The sequence below is a fragment of the Bufo bufo genome, chromosome 1 (assembly GCF_905171765.1).
Source record: "Bufo bufo chromosome 1, aBufBuf1.1, whole genome shotgun sequence".
NCBI lineage: Eukaryota > Metazoa > Chordata > Amphibia > Anura > Bufonidae > Bufo > Bufo bufo.
In genome coordinates, this window is record NC_053389.1 from 419,314,427 (window position 1) to 419,331,096 (window position 16,670).

The 16,670-nt window shown below is 42.7% G+C and overlaps 1 protein-coding gene across 1 annotated transcript in view; it reads right to left on the bottom strand.

Moving 5' to 3' along the window:
* STK10 (serine/threonine kinase 10) overlaps window positions 1-16,670 on the bottom strand; it is a 162,629-nt gene that overhangs the window by 17,740 nt on the left and 128,219 nt on the right. The window contains exons 10-16 of the mRNA XM_040406382.1: window positions 10,952-11,082; window positions 9,346-9,469; window positions 8,273-8,452; window positions 6,083-6,175; window positions 5,315-5,444; window positions 4,446-4,570; window positions 1,797-1,985 (exon numbers count right to left, since the gene is read on the bottom strand). Of these exons, the coding sequence (XP_040262316.1) occupies window positions 1,797-1,985; window positions 4,446-4,570; window positions 5,315-5,444; window positions 6,083-6,175; window positions 8,273-8,452; window positions 9,346-9,469; window positions 10,952-11,082 (972 nt within the window). The remainder of the gene's footprint in view (window positions 1-1,796; window positions 1,986-4,445; window positions 4,571-5,314; window positions 5,445-6,082; window positions 6,176-8,272; window positions 8,453-9,345; window positions 9,470-10,951; window positions 11,083-16,670) is intronic.

Sequence of the window (16,670 nt, forward strand, 5' to 3'; positions counted from 1 at the left end):
TGGAAGATGGCCTGGGGTCAAGAAGGCCAGCAAAGAAGCCACTTCTCTCCAAAAAAAACATCAGGGACAGATTGATCTTCTGCAGAAAGTATGGTGAATGGACTGCTGAGGACTGGGGCAAAGTCATATTCTCAGATGAAGCCTCTTTCCGATTGTTTGGGGCATCTGGAAAAAGGCTTGTCCGGAGAAGAAAAGGTGAGCGCTACCATCAGTCCTGTGTCATGCCAACAGTAAAGCATCCTGAGACCATCCATGTGTGGGGTTGCTTCTCATCCAAGGGAGTGGGCTCACTCACAATTTTGCCCAAAAACACAGCCATGAATAAAGAATGGTACCAAAACACCCTCCAACAGCAACTTCTTCCAACAACAGTTTGGTGAAGAACAATGCATTTTCCATCACGATGGAGCACCGTGCCATAAGGCAAAAGTGATAACTAAGTGGCTCGGGGGCCAAAACGTTGACATTTTGGGTCCATGGACTGCAAACTCCCCAGATCTTAATCGCATTGAGAACTTGTGGTCAATCCTCAAGAGGCGGGTGGACAAACAAAAACCCACTAATTCTGACAAACTCCAAGAAGTGATTATGAAAGAATGGGTTGCTATCAGTCAGAAATTGGCCCAGAAGTTGATTGAGAGCATGCCCAGTAGAATTGCAGAGGTCCTGAAAAAGAAGGGCCAACACTGCAAATACTGACTCTTTGCATAAATGTCATGTAATTGTCGATAAAAGCCTTTGAAACGTATGAAGTGCGTGTAATTATATTTCACTACATCACAGAAACAACTGAAACAAAGATCTAAAAGCAGTTTAGCAGCAAAGTTTGTGAAAACTAATATTTGTGTCATTCTCAAAACTTTTGGCCACGACTGTAGAACGTGGGTAGAGGAGAGGAGATTTACTGCGGATGCACAGAACAGTCTGTGTTGCCATATGTTGGTTGGTAGGAAGAAGACATCACAAGTGGATATTTAATTAGGCAAGTATAGCAGAGGTGCAATTTAATTCTACACATTATTATAATATATACATTTTTTGCAGATTGCATAGTAAGGTATTTTAGTAGTCCCTTTAATTCCTTGTAGTGTATTTGGTTAGTGGTACATGGTGATACCTGGCGTTCCTGAAGTATGAAGTAACTGTACATTTGTACTGCACACTAAAGAACTTTAGGTGGGGCTAGGAGGAGCCAGGACGCAAGAAACCAACTAGCTATTTAGCAAAGAGTTCAGCTCCATTGAGTAAGATGTGTCTTGCTACCATCACCACCTCTCTTTGTATCATAACTGTCAGGCAGGTGCCATGTAGGGCACTGGACGATGGGAGCTGGCTCATTTGTTCAAGGCTTTTGCTGACTGTTGCTTACTTTACTCTGTATGTTAATATCTAGCAATCATACTTTAGTAAACTTTTATGCACCTAAGTCTTGTTAAGTCTATTTTTTCCCTGAATCTCAGAATTGACAATAATACAAAGATAAACATATTTTGATGCCGGTCTCATTTTTTTATGCCTCTGTTGTATAATTATTATGAGGGGTTTTGACTGAACCGAAATTGCTTTCATTGCTTTAAACTATGTATGGCAAGATATATTACGGATGTAAAAAACATAGCCCACAATTAGGTTGTGAGCTCCAATAAGGATAGTTACCATTGTGAGTGATGACGGTCTCAATGCAGCGATGCAGAATATGTTGGCACTAGATAAATGAACTACTACTTCTACTACTAATAATAATTAGTAACAGATTTCTCTCCTAGAAAAAAGCAGCACTTCCCCATAATATCTACCTGCTTAACCTTCTCCCTCTGTTCCGGACCACTGGAAAAAGAGCTGATGTGAAGACTTTTTTTGTACATAGCCAACCGTGTCTTTGCTTCACTTCTCTGAAGTTTGGGCAAGCGTGCTCTCTCTTGCTGCTGCCGTATTCGGAGTTGTTCAATCATGCGCAGATTGTACCGCTGCATTTGTTCTTGCTCCTAGAAAGTGAGAGTAATTCTATATATAATTTTTTTTTACATGATAATACCACAGTGTGCATGCACAGCAAATATTCCTAACAATGGTGGTCAAATAATGTAGAATTTTGGAACTAGTTCAAGAAGTGTGGAGGTGCTGCAAGAAAGTATGTTATTTTAAACCAGAAATAGTGCCATACCTGTCTTTGGACTGCATCTCAGTCCTATTTAAGTATATAAAGTCATTACCTTGCAGAGCACGTGTACAAGTTTAGCACCATTTTTGTTATGGGGGAAAAAAACTTTTCCAACTGCTTTAAAATCTAATGTGGTAGAAGTATATGGTTAAGAGATAAGAATAGTGATTGTGGCAGCAATGGCGATCAGCTGGTCGTACCTATGTAAGCAAAGAGGACTGGGAACAGCAGGCATCGTGGGTACAGAAATTCAGCTCTATGGGGGCCCACAACATCACTTGTGGGTGCCAGCTGTATTATGATATAGCTGGAACCCTGCTCTCACTGCCGGAATCAGAGATAACTCGGAATGCCTCAAGCATCACAGTCAAAGCTGCAGCATATGAGCGATTAGACATAGGGAGGGAGCTCCCTCTGTCAGTCCATTGGCACCCCATGAATGGGTGCTGATAGTTCTTATGGCAGCCGAGGTCCTTCTCAAGGTCCCTAGGCCTGCCATGTTAAGGCCACTATTACATCCTGCCTCTGACAAGATGTAATAGAGTGCCTGTTAAAATCCCTTTACATTGTAATGTAGAAGTATTTCAGGGTATAGTACAAGCGATCAGATGATCACAGGGCCAAGTTCCCTAAGCAGACTACAAAAACAACTTTTAAAAAGTTGAATAAAGTTTATAAAAAACACTCCTCCACATCAAGAAGGACAAGCCGTAAAGCAACACAAATCAAGGAAGTAGCAGGTGTTGCTAAGATCTGCAAATATTCAAATTTTCAAGCACCTAGCTCTAGTCTGTGGCATGTGGAAGGGGCATAAAAGCCAGACTGAAAGCAAAGTTTTTTTAGCCAGATGAAACTTAAAAAATCGGATAAAGTCATGTGGGATAATAGTGCGATGCCTCCAGTTTGTAAACTATTGCTTCAATGTTGCATGTCCCATTGGTTGGGAGAACAATGATGAACTTGAATGACAGCAAGAGGTGCACAGAAGCAAACCTGTGCACAGACTAATCGTCTGATTAGAAGAATGGTGCGTAGTGATCCATTCTGTACTGCAAGTGAAACTGGACGTCACATCCAAAGCCTAGGTTGGCAAACAGTGTCTACACAAACCATCCGAAGAAATTTGCACAACACTAGACTACCAGCCAGACATTGAGCTATAAGTGTTCCACTGACCTCATGCCACTGCTCTCAAAGGCCATCACGGTGCACAACAAACCTCAATGGAGGTCAATCCTCTTCAGCAAAGAGTTTGTTGTCTCGGAGGCAATGTTAGCCAGAGATTGGTCTGGAGACTATGTGGGCAACACCATGAAGAGGCCTTCACAATGCTACTACTCCTGGGATTATGTGGGGGGGGGCGCATAATGTACGGCAGTCAGATACCTCTAGTCGTCTTTTTAGGTACACCAATAGCTCAGCGTTACATTGATTTGGTTGTGAAACCAGTGGTATTGTCTTTTCTTCAAAGTGTCCTAGGAACAGTTTTTAAACAGGACAACTCCAGACCACATGTTGCTTGTGCTTTTGTGAGCAGCCTGCGTTGCCTAAATGTGCTATTGTGGCCTGCGGCATTTCTGGACCTGTCTCTCCACTAACAAAAGGATCATGCAGTTAAAATACAACATGCCTAGATCCTTATTTACCTCAACATCAGTCGTCAGGGGAAAGTCAGATGCCACCACACACATTAAATGGTGGGCTAATACTGCAGAAAGTTTAGCCAATACATAACTATTTTGTAATGACCAATTTAGACCTGACGAGGCTGGTCTATTTTGAAAATCTGAGGCAGAATGGCTATACCATCTCATATTTGAGCATTTATAAGGCCAGCTAGAGGCTAGATTTATAAAAAGCTCATTTTAATATCATGCAGGAAAACTAAGAATTACACAGCCATTTAGACATGCATTTTCAAAGTAAGTACACCAGCTTCATCAGGTCTAAGAAATTATTTAATAATGTATGCTGTTTATACTATGAAATCTGAGTTAAATACTGTGTTGTCTAAGGATGCTCATGTCTGTAAAGCGCTGCGGAATATAGTAGCGCTATATAAGTGCATAAAATAAATAAATCATCATCCAAAAACCTTAATTTACAAGTTGCAATGATCTGATAAAGTCAACTCAATCCTGCTTTATAACAGAGCAGGTGAACACTGGTTTATAGGTGGTCAGCAGGACTTAAACGTAGCAACCGTAGGTCACTTCATAGTGATAGATCATGCATGGATATGTATCAGTATAGTTTATCACAAGAGCTTCAGCTTGTTCTGTACCTTCTCATGCTTCCTGAGCAGTTCATGACGTTGTAAGAAATATTGATCCTTTAACTGCTGCTTTATGAGTTGATGTCTTTCCTGTAGGTGGCGCTCTTCCAATTCCCATATGCGAGCTTCCCTCTCTGTATGAAGAAAAGATGTAATGCAATGTAAAAATTTCAGGTCTGTCGCACACACATGCAAATTTTATATATTGCTTGAATGCTGTTTTTCCTAGAATTTTATCGGTCGAAAGCCAGAAACAGAAGTAAACTATAAAATCTAATAAACATACCTTATATATGTAAAAACTGCTCTGAAACAGCACTGTGTGCACGATTTCTTTACTTTTGACTAAGGACATTCCATGTCACTATATATCAAATTATGGGTAATGATGACCTGAAATTTTCTTTTATATTGTATAATTTTGCACCGCTTCTCTTTCTAAGTTTTCACTGGCCAGCAGCACTCCAAGCCACCTGGCTGCAACATTCTGTATGGTGGATTGTGTGGGGGATGGGAGGTGGTCCCAAAGGTCAGACCCTCATCGGTCATAAAGTGATGAATATCCTAGCGAACTGGGGTTTCTGTAGGATGAGCCGAGCCACATACTCCTCCATTAAAATACATGCTTGGGAAAGTGCAATAAGATGCTGCAAGACAGCTCTAAGCCGCTTCTCTCCTAGATAAAGTAGTTTGGGTATCTTAAGTAAAATCTAGTTGTGGGAACAGTGTTTCCCTTCATGGAAGGAATCGGACAACCACCTGTTAGTCCCCAGTAGACTGCTAGTAGTTTTTACAGAGATCTTTTGGGACCTGCTAACAGGAACCTTACAGTATTTCTATAGCCAACGTGCGCAAAACAGACTTGGTTGTATAATCACCTCTGAGAAGCTGCTGTTTCTTATTCAGGAATTCCCTTTCCTTGCTATATATCTCTTTCTTGTTCTCCAGTGTAATAGCACTCAAAACCAGAGCCATATCATCCTTCTGTTTATTTAAGAACTGTTGCTCCTATAGAAGCATACAAAAAGAAAGAGTGATGGAGAACTGTTATACAATTATTTTATTAGTGCAGTCATCAGTACAATACACACAAAATATCTGAAAAACAGTAGTTTGGTGATCGACATAACCTGTAAACAAAACAGATGGTGAAATATCAGAAAGACAGAGATAACATCATGAGGCCAGACAGCAGATCTCTGTTACATTCCACAGATTACTAGGAACACAAAAGCAGCAAAGAAGCTGATCCAAGGAGCACTTGGCAGACCTTCAGGTCTAGATGTAAGACCTAGATGAGATAGTTCCTGTGTTCTATAAGAACAGAGACACAGTGTTACCTGTAAGGGAAAGTGTGCACCTTGCACAGAAACTTGCTGAATGCATCCTTTCAATGATATGTTTTCCCAACATGACACTATGGAAATAGAGAACAGATACTCCCCTCTCAGGGAACCTGATTCTTGACTAACCCCAAAGAATCTAAAATGCCAGTTTAAATAGAAGAATTATTAGACCGGAGCACACATTAGCAAATAATCCTGTTACACTTAGCATGATGCTTCTTCTCCACAAATCAAAACAGGCATAACAGTCGCAATAGGTCATTAGAGGTTTCCACAGACAGGTAACCGTGAATGGATTACCTCACTTTGCTTCATCTGAGAAAACTCATCCATTTTCAGTTTCATACGTTCTCTGCGTTGATACCTTGGTAGATTTTCCACAGATGCCTTCATCTAAAGACAGGATAGAAGACTGGTGAGTGAACATCTAACCAGCATCTTAGTGGCACTTTCCTGCTGATGCAGACATAATAGTATTTCCAAAAGATGTTCTTTCAAAAGCAAGGAGTGAAAAACGTAAGCAGGAAAGGGAACCTACAGACCTTCCTAATCATTAGACAACAGAGATCCACCATGAAAAGAACTGACAGTTCGGTCTCACTATTACACCAGAATGGCATAAAGATCACGATAAGCGATCGAAGATGTACCAACTCGTTAACAATCAACATTTCACTTAGATAATCGTTCGTACTTGCGGTCGTTACCCATTCACTTTTAAATCGTTCCTTGTAAACATGGGGGACAGATGCTTGATCAAAAGGCATGTATGAGATAGTTAGCGAGTAGACGACTCTGTATTATACAAACAGATCTATTAACGAGGAGTGATAATTTTGAAAGATCACAATGGACGAGAAATGAGCGATTTGTCGCTAGTCTTATTACATCACGCGAATCTCATTCAGTTTTGCTCACATGCACGAGATTTATACGAAATTTGCTCCATGTAATAGGGCCTGTAGGAGTCAGATGAAAGATTTATTTATTGCTGCTTGCAAAGCAACAACTTATTCTGTGGCGTTGCACACAAATCATAATAAAACCGTCCAAAATGGCCATGTTTCTGGTAGACAATGTATTTTAATAGCGATGGTGTATTTTGTGGGTTATCCCACAAATAATATTCTAAACTTTTCAAACCAGCACCTAGATCTGAATACTTTTGTAATTGCATGTAATTCAACTTTTAAAAAGGTATATAATAAAAATGTATCTGTATAGCGCCAACTGCTTTGTTTATTTATTGCTTTGTCCTGCTCACTGAGATGGCCGCACATGCTCAGTTTCATCCTTCAGCTGCCTTCTGAGCTGTGATAGGTAGAGCCGAGACACGCCCCCTTAGCTTCAGCGGAAAAGACCCTCCCCTTGAGCTGTCAGCTTGATATGAACCTAGCAGAGCAATAAATGGGGAGATCTCTGGATCCAAGTGAGGTACAGGGCTGTTTTTTGTTAGAAAGAGGTTGTCTGTAGTTAATAGACGTGCACATACCATTCATGGGAAGCGAATGCACGAACACCGACCGTGGGGCAGCTGCAGCGGATCGCGGACCCATTCACTTTAATGAGTCCGCGATCTGCCCGTTCCACAAAAAGATAGGACATGTTCTATCTTTTTGCGCAATGGAAGTACAGGACGAAACCCCACAGAAGCACTCCGTAGTGCTTCCGTTTTGTTCCGTGCCGCACCATTCTGCATCTCCGGATTTGCGGACTTATTGAAGCGAATGGGTCCACATCTGTGATGCGGAATGCACACGGAACGGTGCCCGTGTATTGCAGATCCGCAAATGCAGTCTGCAATACGGCAACGGGAAGCACACGTTCGTGTGCAGGAGGCCTTAAATAGTGTTATTCAAAATAATTAAAATTTTGGGCAAGTCCTCTAATTGCCTTAAATAGGAAATTATGTTATACACGCTCCTTTTTTAGCACCATTCTTGGTGCCCCTGGTCCAATTCTCCGGCTGCTGCTTGTTTAAAAACGGCAGCAGTGACGTACCAGTATACAACACAACTGCTGCAGCCAAGCTACCACTGAGGACGGTTAATGGCTGTAGTGGTCACATGCTATACACCTGTATGTCACTGAAAGCATGACGTGCAGATATACGCCACATGACCACTGCACCCAAAAAATTTGCTCAGCGGTAATTCGTTGTGGGCACTGTGACTGCAGCAGTCACGTGCCGTATATCAGATACCACATCACTGTTGCAGTTTTAAGAAGCTGCAGGAGGACTGGACCATCGCCACAGATATTGTCACTAGAGAAAAGAGTGAGTATAACATTTGTTATTTTAGGCAAAAAAAAAAAAGGCCACTGAAAACCTACGTAAACCCACCCCTTACACAGGACCATGATGTGCCACAGGAAATATAAGATCACCTGATGAATGAGCGTAGCTTGCTTGTCATGCAACACATTTCAAGGACATGGTCCTGAAGAGAAAAAATATTAGGGATGATGGCAAACAAAACAGCAACTTACCTCTTTTTTTCGTAGCTTTAGATGCTCAAGGAATTTTGCAAGTACACGCTCTTGCTCAGTACGGATGCGTTTGGTCTCATCTCTTCGGCGTGTAGCATGCTCCTGCTCCATCCGCTCAATCTGCTGCTTTTGCTGGCGCTCCAGTAACTCCAGCTCTGTGTCATAGAACTTTTTCTTTGCCTTAACAAATATAGCAATTCAACCCAGTAGTTAGCATGCATACAATGGAATTTTCCTTTACTGAAAAGAATATGTAGCCTCATATAAGCACTGTAACAAATTAGAGTCTGAAGTGGTTCAATAGTTTGAGTCATGTGTATACAAAATACTGCTTGCTGTACAAAAATGGCCTGCTAGTTGATTTTATGCTACTAAATAAAGCTGGTTAACCTACATATAAGTGTTGCAATGGACAAGCAGTGGACAACTAGACATCTATGAAGAAACAAGAAAGCACAACTTCAGTAAAAATGTATGTACTTCATTGACCAACCCATGTTAGAGATGATGCCATTTTAGACAAAGGCAGTACTTGCTATGGAGACCTCTGAAGTGGAAGAAAAATTTGTTGTACTGTATATACTGGTTACTTTGATTAAAATAAAAAAGTTGCACTTAGTTTCAGTCTTCAATCTTATTTGTCCATTTTTAGTGCAACCGGCTCATGGTTACAGACGTTTCTCATCTACCTCCCAGGAATATCTGCTAGATGTGTGTGCCCAAGAGGCTGCTGCCTTTACCTTGTGTGTGCTTTCCTTCCTGTCAACAGCCTGTGTTACCCCTGCCTTCCAGGCTGGTTTGTCTGCCCCTCCACACTCTGATCTGTCATGACAACTCTCACTTCTCTTTAGGTCTAACACTGAAAGAAGGGAGAGTAGAGATGTGAGACAACCAGGAGAAGTTTGGGACTTGCTTTAGTTGTACTCGTGTTGTAGATTTGGATATTTTGGGGGTTCCATTTTCAAATACACAACTTAGGCCCTCTTGCTTTTTTTTCTCTATTCATATTGAAATATAGGTGAAAATGTGGATATTAGGAGGTTTTATCTGACAAACTAATAAACGTTTCTTACATGCATTTCCTGTTCAAAGCGACGTATCATCTGCTCCTGCTGTAACACATGCTTTGTGTTCAGCTGGGTCTGGTTCCTGTGCTCTTCTTTCTGCAGCAATCTCAATTCACGTAGCTCCTGGCGCCTGCAATTCATGGAAAAAGTTGGTCACAAACATAAATTGAACCTGTTCTTAAAGAGAACTTTGCCATGTCTCTAATGCTGTCTTCTAACAGGTCAGTAACCCGTGTGTTAACAAGAAATAGTTTTAGAGAACTCCTATCAGAAACTTTGCTGCATGTGGACAGCACTGCCAGAGATGAGCCAAATGATGTGTTTTCTACCCAACCATCCAGTTACTGTGCATAGAGAAACAACTGTCAATTAGCAGCTGGAAAGCAGGTCTGGCACTGTCCAAGCAGAGCTGCCAATGTGAGATGATATTGGTACACCCCTACACACACTGGTAACACCCAGCTGCAGATTCATTAAAGGTAACCTGTTACCACAAAATAATCTGATCTGTAGTAGGTAGTATGTTATAGAGAAGGAGCTGAGTAGACTGATACATAGCTCTTTAGGAAAATATTCGCACACAGTGGAAGAGTTATCAGTGATTGATAGCATTCTCTGTGTAAGTGTGTATACATATAGCGGTCAGTCTCTGATAGCTGTACATGGGGAGGTGTTTCAGTGATTGATAACATTCTCTGTGTAAGTGTGTATACATATAGCGGTCAGTCTCTGATAGCTGTACATGGGGAGGTGTTTCAGTGATTGATAGTATTCTCTGTGTAAGTGTGTATACATATAGCTGTCAGTCACTGATAGTTGTACATGGGGGAATTGTTATCAGTGATTGATATTATTCTCTGTGTAAGGGTGTATACAGAGATAACTGTCAGTCACTGATAGTTGTACACCGGAGGTGTTCTCAGTGATTAATAGCATTCTCTGTATAACTGTCAGTCACTGATCAGATGGACCCCATGTATTAAAAACTTACATATTTAAATGTTTAAAATTGAAAGTTTTCCAGAATCTTTTCCCACAAAACTATATATCAGTCTGCTCAGCATCTCATATTCTATAACATGGTGGCTGTAAACTGCATTGCTGTTCAAGGTTAAGTTCTCTGTAAAAGGTTTTTCTGGGATTTTAATATTGACGACCCATGCTCAGGATAGGTCATCAATATCAGATCGGCGGGGGTCCGACACCCGACACCCCCGCCCATCAGCTGGTTGAAGGGAAGGCCACGCTCTGTGCGAGCACAGACTTTCCTTGTTTGTTTTGAAGTGAAATGAACGGGGTGGCTTGTTGTTACACCTGCCCGCCATCAACCAGCTGATCGGCAGGGGTGCCGGGTGTAAGATCACTGCCGATCTGATATTGATGACCTATCCCGAGAATAGGTCATTAATATGAAAATCCCAGAAACCCCTTCAATAAATTTCCAGTAGCAATAACCGAGGAAGAGAAAAGAGTTACATGAAAAGGTGCTCCAGAATAATAACTGCATGGGGAAGTAAAACTATGTGGTAAAGTTAATGTTTCCTACATCTACACATTTACGTATACTGTCTATCCAACAAGCATAGAATATTCAGAATTAAGTCCTATGTACCTCAGAAAGCGCATCTCTTCATCCTTCTTCTCATCATCACCGATGATCTTTGAGGTGGTGATACTCACTTCTACACCATCAACTACATATCGTCTGGTGCGTTTCAAAGTCTTGTTGTGAAGACGAGACTCCTAGAACAAGAAAACATTTCCAACTTTTACACATTTATTCAAAATAATACAATGTGATTGGGAACAAGTAGCATTATTGTTTTGCAGATTACTATAGAAAACAAATTACATTTTATGAGAAGCACTCGGCTCAGTAAATGGATGTGCACATTGCTGTATACTCTAAACACCAGGTGGCGCCATAGTATGTAAGAAAATGTCAGTTTCAATGGATAATTTTTTAATTGCATGGAAATAGCAAATATTGCTTATATCTAATAATCTATACAATAAATATGATATTTAATGGTCGGACAACCCTTTAAGATATAAGGAACAATTCACCCTGATGAAATAGTTTTATCTTGAGTAACTAGATACTGCTACAATGTAGAGTTATGTCTTATACACAAATGTTGACTACATGCCCGTGCACACATGTTCCAGGATTCTTCTTGCGAGTGTCATCTGTTAATAATCAGACACTATTTGACAAAGTAATGGAGAGGATATGCGGTCATAATATTTCAGGATTGGAAAGGAGCAGGTTGGTGGCCATGTTCCAGGAGGTGGAGGTGAGCAGACACACGGCAGCAGCATGGATGAATCATTAACAGTTTAGCAAACATAAAAAAACTGTTTAGTACTAGCCTTTAAATACAGAATATAGCCAGCCGATCAGCGATTTATAATTCTGAAGAAATACACTACATGGTCAAAATGTGGCCACCTGTTACTGGATTGGACTATTTCTGCCACAATTCTTGCCATAACGTGCATAAAATCAAGCAACTACTTTCCTTAGAGTTTAGCCACTTGCAAGATAATGTCATAGGATTTGGTTTGTCAAATTTCTGCCCTGCTAGTTATCGTGTATCGTCTAGCTGAAAAAACGACTACGAAGTTACAGAACGGGAATGAAGAGTACCAAGCAAGTAAAAATCATCTGTACATGGCAGCTATGCTTGCTGCCAAATACCAACTCTTGAAGCCAAACAAGCACAATAAATGCATATTTACACGTGGCAGATATGTTGCAGAAATGTCTGCCACTGTCCCATTCATTTGAACGAGACTTGCAGAAATCCATGTGCTTGCTGCCAAAAAAAAAAACCCAGATGAATGAAACTGATCAGTCACAGAAAATTCTGCAACAAATTTGATGCGTGTGCACATAGCCTGTTTATTGGGAGCTGATCAGCTGCAGACATGTGGCTGCCATGTGATGAATCATGTGCCTCCATCAGAAAAACTGGTTTTAGAGGATATCTGGAAATGCTTCCTGCCTAAGGCCTCATGCACACGACCGTATGCATTTTGCGGTCCGCAAAAAACGGATCCGCAAAAAAATACGGAGGGCGTCCGTGTGCATTCCGTATTTTGCGGAACGGAACAGCTGGCCCCTAATAGAGCAGTACTATCCTTGTCCGTAATGCAGACAATATTAGGACATGTTCTATTTTTTTGTGGAACGGAAATACGGACACTGAACGCACACGGAGTACCTTCCGCTTTTTTTGCGGACCCATTGAAATTAATGGTTCCGTGTACGGTCCACAAAAAAAACAAAAAAAAAAAAAAACAGAATGGACATGGAAAGAAAATATGTTCGTGTGCATGAGCCCTAAATGTGTAACACCAGTTGGAGAACAAGGTTAGAAGGAAACCGTTGTCTAGGGCAGTTTTGGATTTGTCAGGACCCCTTAAATTGGCCATAAATGTAAAGATCATCATTAGAGGATTCCTGTGAACAGTCAATATGATCCGATTTCCCTGCAGCATGGAATAGAGCAAGATAAGCCACACTGAAGTTTGCGGCAAAACCGGAATTTTATATATTTTAATCTTTCCTCACCCTGGCCTTAGGAATCCAGTGGGCAGACCTAATGAGTGGCGGACAGCCATCTTTAAAAGCATGCTTACATAGGGAAGACTGACCATGATCGGTGACAGCATCTACTGAACTTCTTAGCATAGAAATAGCAGGGATTTCAATCAATAAGCTACACTAATTATTTTCCTGACATAACTTTATATCGATCCGCCCAGCTCCCCTTGCTCTTTAACATGATGGCAAATTAAACAGCATTTTCTTAGCAGTCGGTCACCTTTAACCAAACCCAATTATTTTATGATTGTGGAGAACTGTTTGATAAGTTTCAAGAAAGGAAATCATTTCTATCTAAAAGGACAACACATTCATATTTCAAATGTGTTCATGGTCTTTTGTTGGTTAAAATGATTAAGATTTATAAATATTAACCCCTTCTCACCACAGCCAGTTTTGGCCTTTCTGGCAAAGCCAGTGGCGTAACTAGAGTGTTATGGGCCCCAGTGCAAACTTTGGATCGGGGACCCCCCCCCCGCCTTTTTACAAAGAAGCGGCAGATTTTCTTACGAAGGGCTCTTTCCCTTGTGGTTAGTCCGCTGCGTGAATGAGGGCCAAGCTCCATTCCGGACAGCAGAGACACGGAGCAGTAACATGATTGATAATGCTCCGTGCCTCTCTGTGACCTTTTTACTACAAAATCACAGTGAGATAAAGTTGTCACTGTGAGTTTGTAGCAAAACGATCATAGAGAGGCACAGAGCATTATCAATTATGTTACTGCTCCGTGTCTCTGCTGTCCGGAGCACGGCTTGGCACTCTTTCACACAGCGGATTAGCCACACGGGATCCGCTTGTGTTAAAGAGCCCTAAGCCCAATGCATGGCTACACTAACCCAGTCCTAATAAAATCTGGTCCTACCTCATCCAGGGTGTCGCTGGCTTCGGCGTGATATCCACTAGATCCAGAACAAGGTCCCTGTGGTGATAGAGAAAAAAATGAATAATCACATAAGGAAGGGATGGTGACTGCCCCTATGAAATCACCAGCAGGGGGCGCTGTGCTGGCCTGGTAGACTGAGCTATGCCAATGTATAGCAGGCTAATTTAGGACATTTCCCCTAAGTGCTACCACACAGTACTAATGCCCACATTGTGGCCCCTCACAGTACTAATGCCCACCTTGTGGCCTTTCACAGTAATTAAGCCCACCTTTGTTCCTGTCACAGTAGTTATGCCCAGATATGTGCCCCCTAACAGTAGATATGCCAAATATGTGCCCCCTAACAGGAGTTATGCCAAATATGTGCCCCCTCACGGTATTTATGCCAGATATGTGCCCCCTTCACAGTAGTTATGCCCAGATATGTGCCCCCTTTACAGTGGATATGCCCAGATATGTGCCCCTCACAGTGGATATGCCCAGATATGTGCCCCTCACAGTGGATATAGCAAGATATGTGCCCCTCACAGTAGTTATGGCCAGATATGTTCCCCCTCACAGTAGTTATGACCAGATATGTGCCCACTCACAGTAGTTATGCCAGATTATTTGCCCCTCACAGTAATGACCAGATACGTGCCCCCCTACAGTGGTTATGCTAGATTATGTGCCCCTCACATTAGATATGCCCACATATGTACCCCTCACAGTGGTTATGCCAGATTATGTGCCCCCCCTCACAGTAGTTGATATATGTGCCCCCTCATAGTAATGCCTTTATATGTGCCCCCCTCACAGTAGTTATGACAGATTAGGTGCCCCCTCAGTAGAGATGCACACTTTTGTGCCCCCCCCTTCCCCTTTGCCCCCAGTCTGCAAAAAAAAAAAAAACATACTTACCCTCTTCCCTGATGTTTCACTGCCACACTCACATCGCGCTGCTGGCTGTACTGAAGGCAGTTTCCCGGGCCTTCAGAGCTCCTCCCACAGCCAGCAGCGCGATGTGCGGCAAGCAGAGGGAGCGCTAGAGCTCCTGCTTCACTGATGATCTGGAGACAGCCCGGCAGTGACAAGAACTGCCGGGCCGAGTGTATATGAGTGAGTGCGCGCGTCCCCCCTCTTCCTCCTCCCCCTCTCTGCGCAAACCTCCCCCACCTTGCCTCATAATATTAAACGTGTAATGGAGCGCCCTGACGGGGCTGGCATTGTCACTGTACTTCATGCCGGGCCCCGTCACAGCTCTTCATTACATGTTAGTACAGCGGGCCCCCTCCCCCCGCCGGGCCCGGTCGCAGTCGCACCCCCTGCGACCGCGATCGTTACGCCCCTGGGCAAAGCCCTCATTTCAAATTCGACATGTGCCACTTTATGGGATAAATAACTTTGGAACAATTGACCACCTCCGGACCGCATAATGCAGATTCGCGTTCCGGAGGTGGCAGCCCTGCGCACAGTCACGCATCTACGCGTCATCTCGCGAGACGCGAGATTTCCTGTGAACGCGCGCACACAGGCGCGCGCGTTCACAGGATCGAAGGTAAGCGAGTGGATCTCCAGCCTGCCAGCGGCGATCGTTCGCTGGCAGGCTGGAGATGTGATTTTTTTAACCCCTAACAGGTATATTAGACGCTGTTTTGATAACAGCGTCTAATATACCTGCTACCTGGTCCTCTGGTGGTCCCCTTTGTTTGGATCGACCACCAGAGGACACAGATAGCTCAGCAATATGTTGCACCAAGCACCACTACACTACACCCCCCCCCCGTCACTTATTAACCCCTTATTCACCCTTGATCACCCCTGATCACCCCATATAGACTCCCTGATCACCCCCCTGTCATTGATTACCCCCCTGTCATTGATCACCCCCCTGTAAAGCTCCATTCAGATGTCCGCATGATTTTTACGGATCCACTGATAGACTGATCGGATCCGTAAAAATCATACGGATGTCTGAATGGAGCCTTACAGGGGAGTGATCAATGACTGTGGTGATCACCCCATATAGACTCCCTGATCATCCCCCTGTCATTGATTACCCCCCTGTAAAGCTCCATTCAGATGTCCGCATGATTTTTACGGATCCACTGATAGACTGATCGGATCCGTAAAAATCATACGGACGTCTGAATGGAGCCTTACAGGGGAGTGATCAATGACTGTGGTGATCACCCCATATAGACTCCCTGATCACCCCCCTGTCATTGATTACCCCCCTGTCATTGATCACCCCCCTGTAAAGCTCCATTCAGATGTCCGCATGATTTTTACGGATCCACGGATACATGGATCGGATCCGCAAAACACATACGGACATCTGAATGGAGCCTTACAGGGGGGTGATCAATGACAGGGGGGGTGATCACCCCATATAGACTCCCTGATCACCCCCCTGTCATTGATCCCCCCCCCCTGTAAGGCTCCATTCAGACATTTTTTTGGCCCAAGTTAGCGGAATTTTTTTTTTTTTTCTTACAAACTCTCATATTCCACTAACTTGTGTCAAAAAATAAAATCTCACATGAACTCACCATACCCCTCACGGAATGCGTAAAAATGTTTAGACATTTATATTCCAGACTTCTTCTCACGCTTTAGGGCCCCTAGAATGCCAGGGCAGTATAAATACCCCACATGTGACCCCATTTTGGAAAGAAGACACCCCAAGGTATTCCGTGAGGGGCATATTGAGTCCATGAAAGATTGAAATTTTTGTCCCAAGTTAGCGGAAAGGGAGACTTTGTGAGAACAAAATCAAAAAAAATCAATTTCCGCTAACTTGTGCCAAAATTTTTTTTTTCTATGAACTCGCCATGCCCCTCATTGAATACCTTGGGG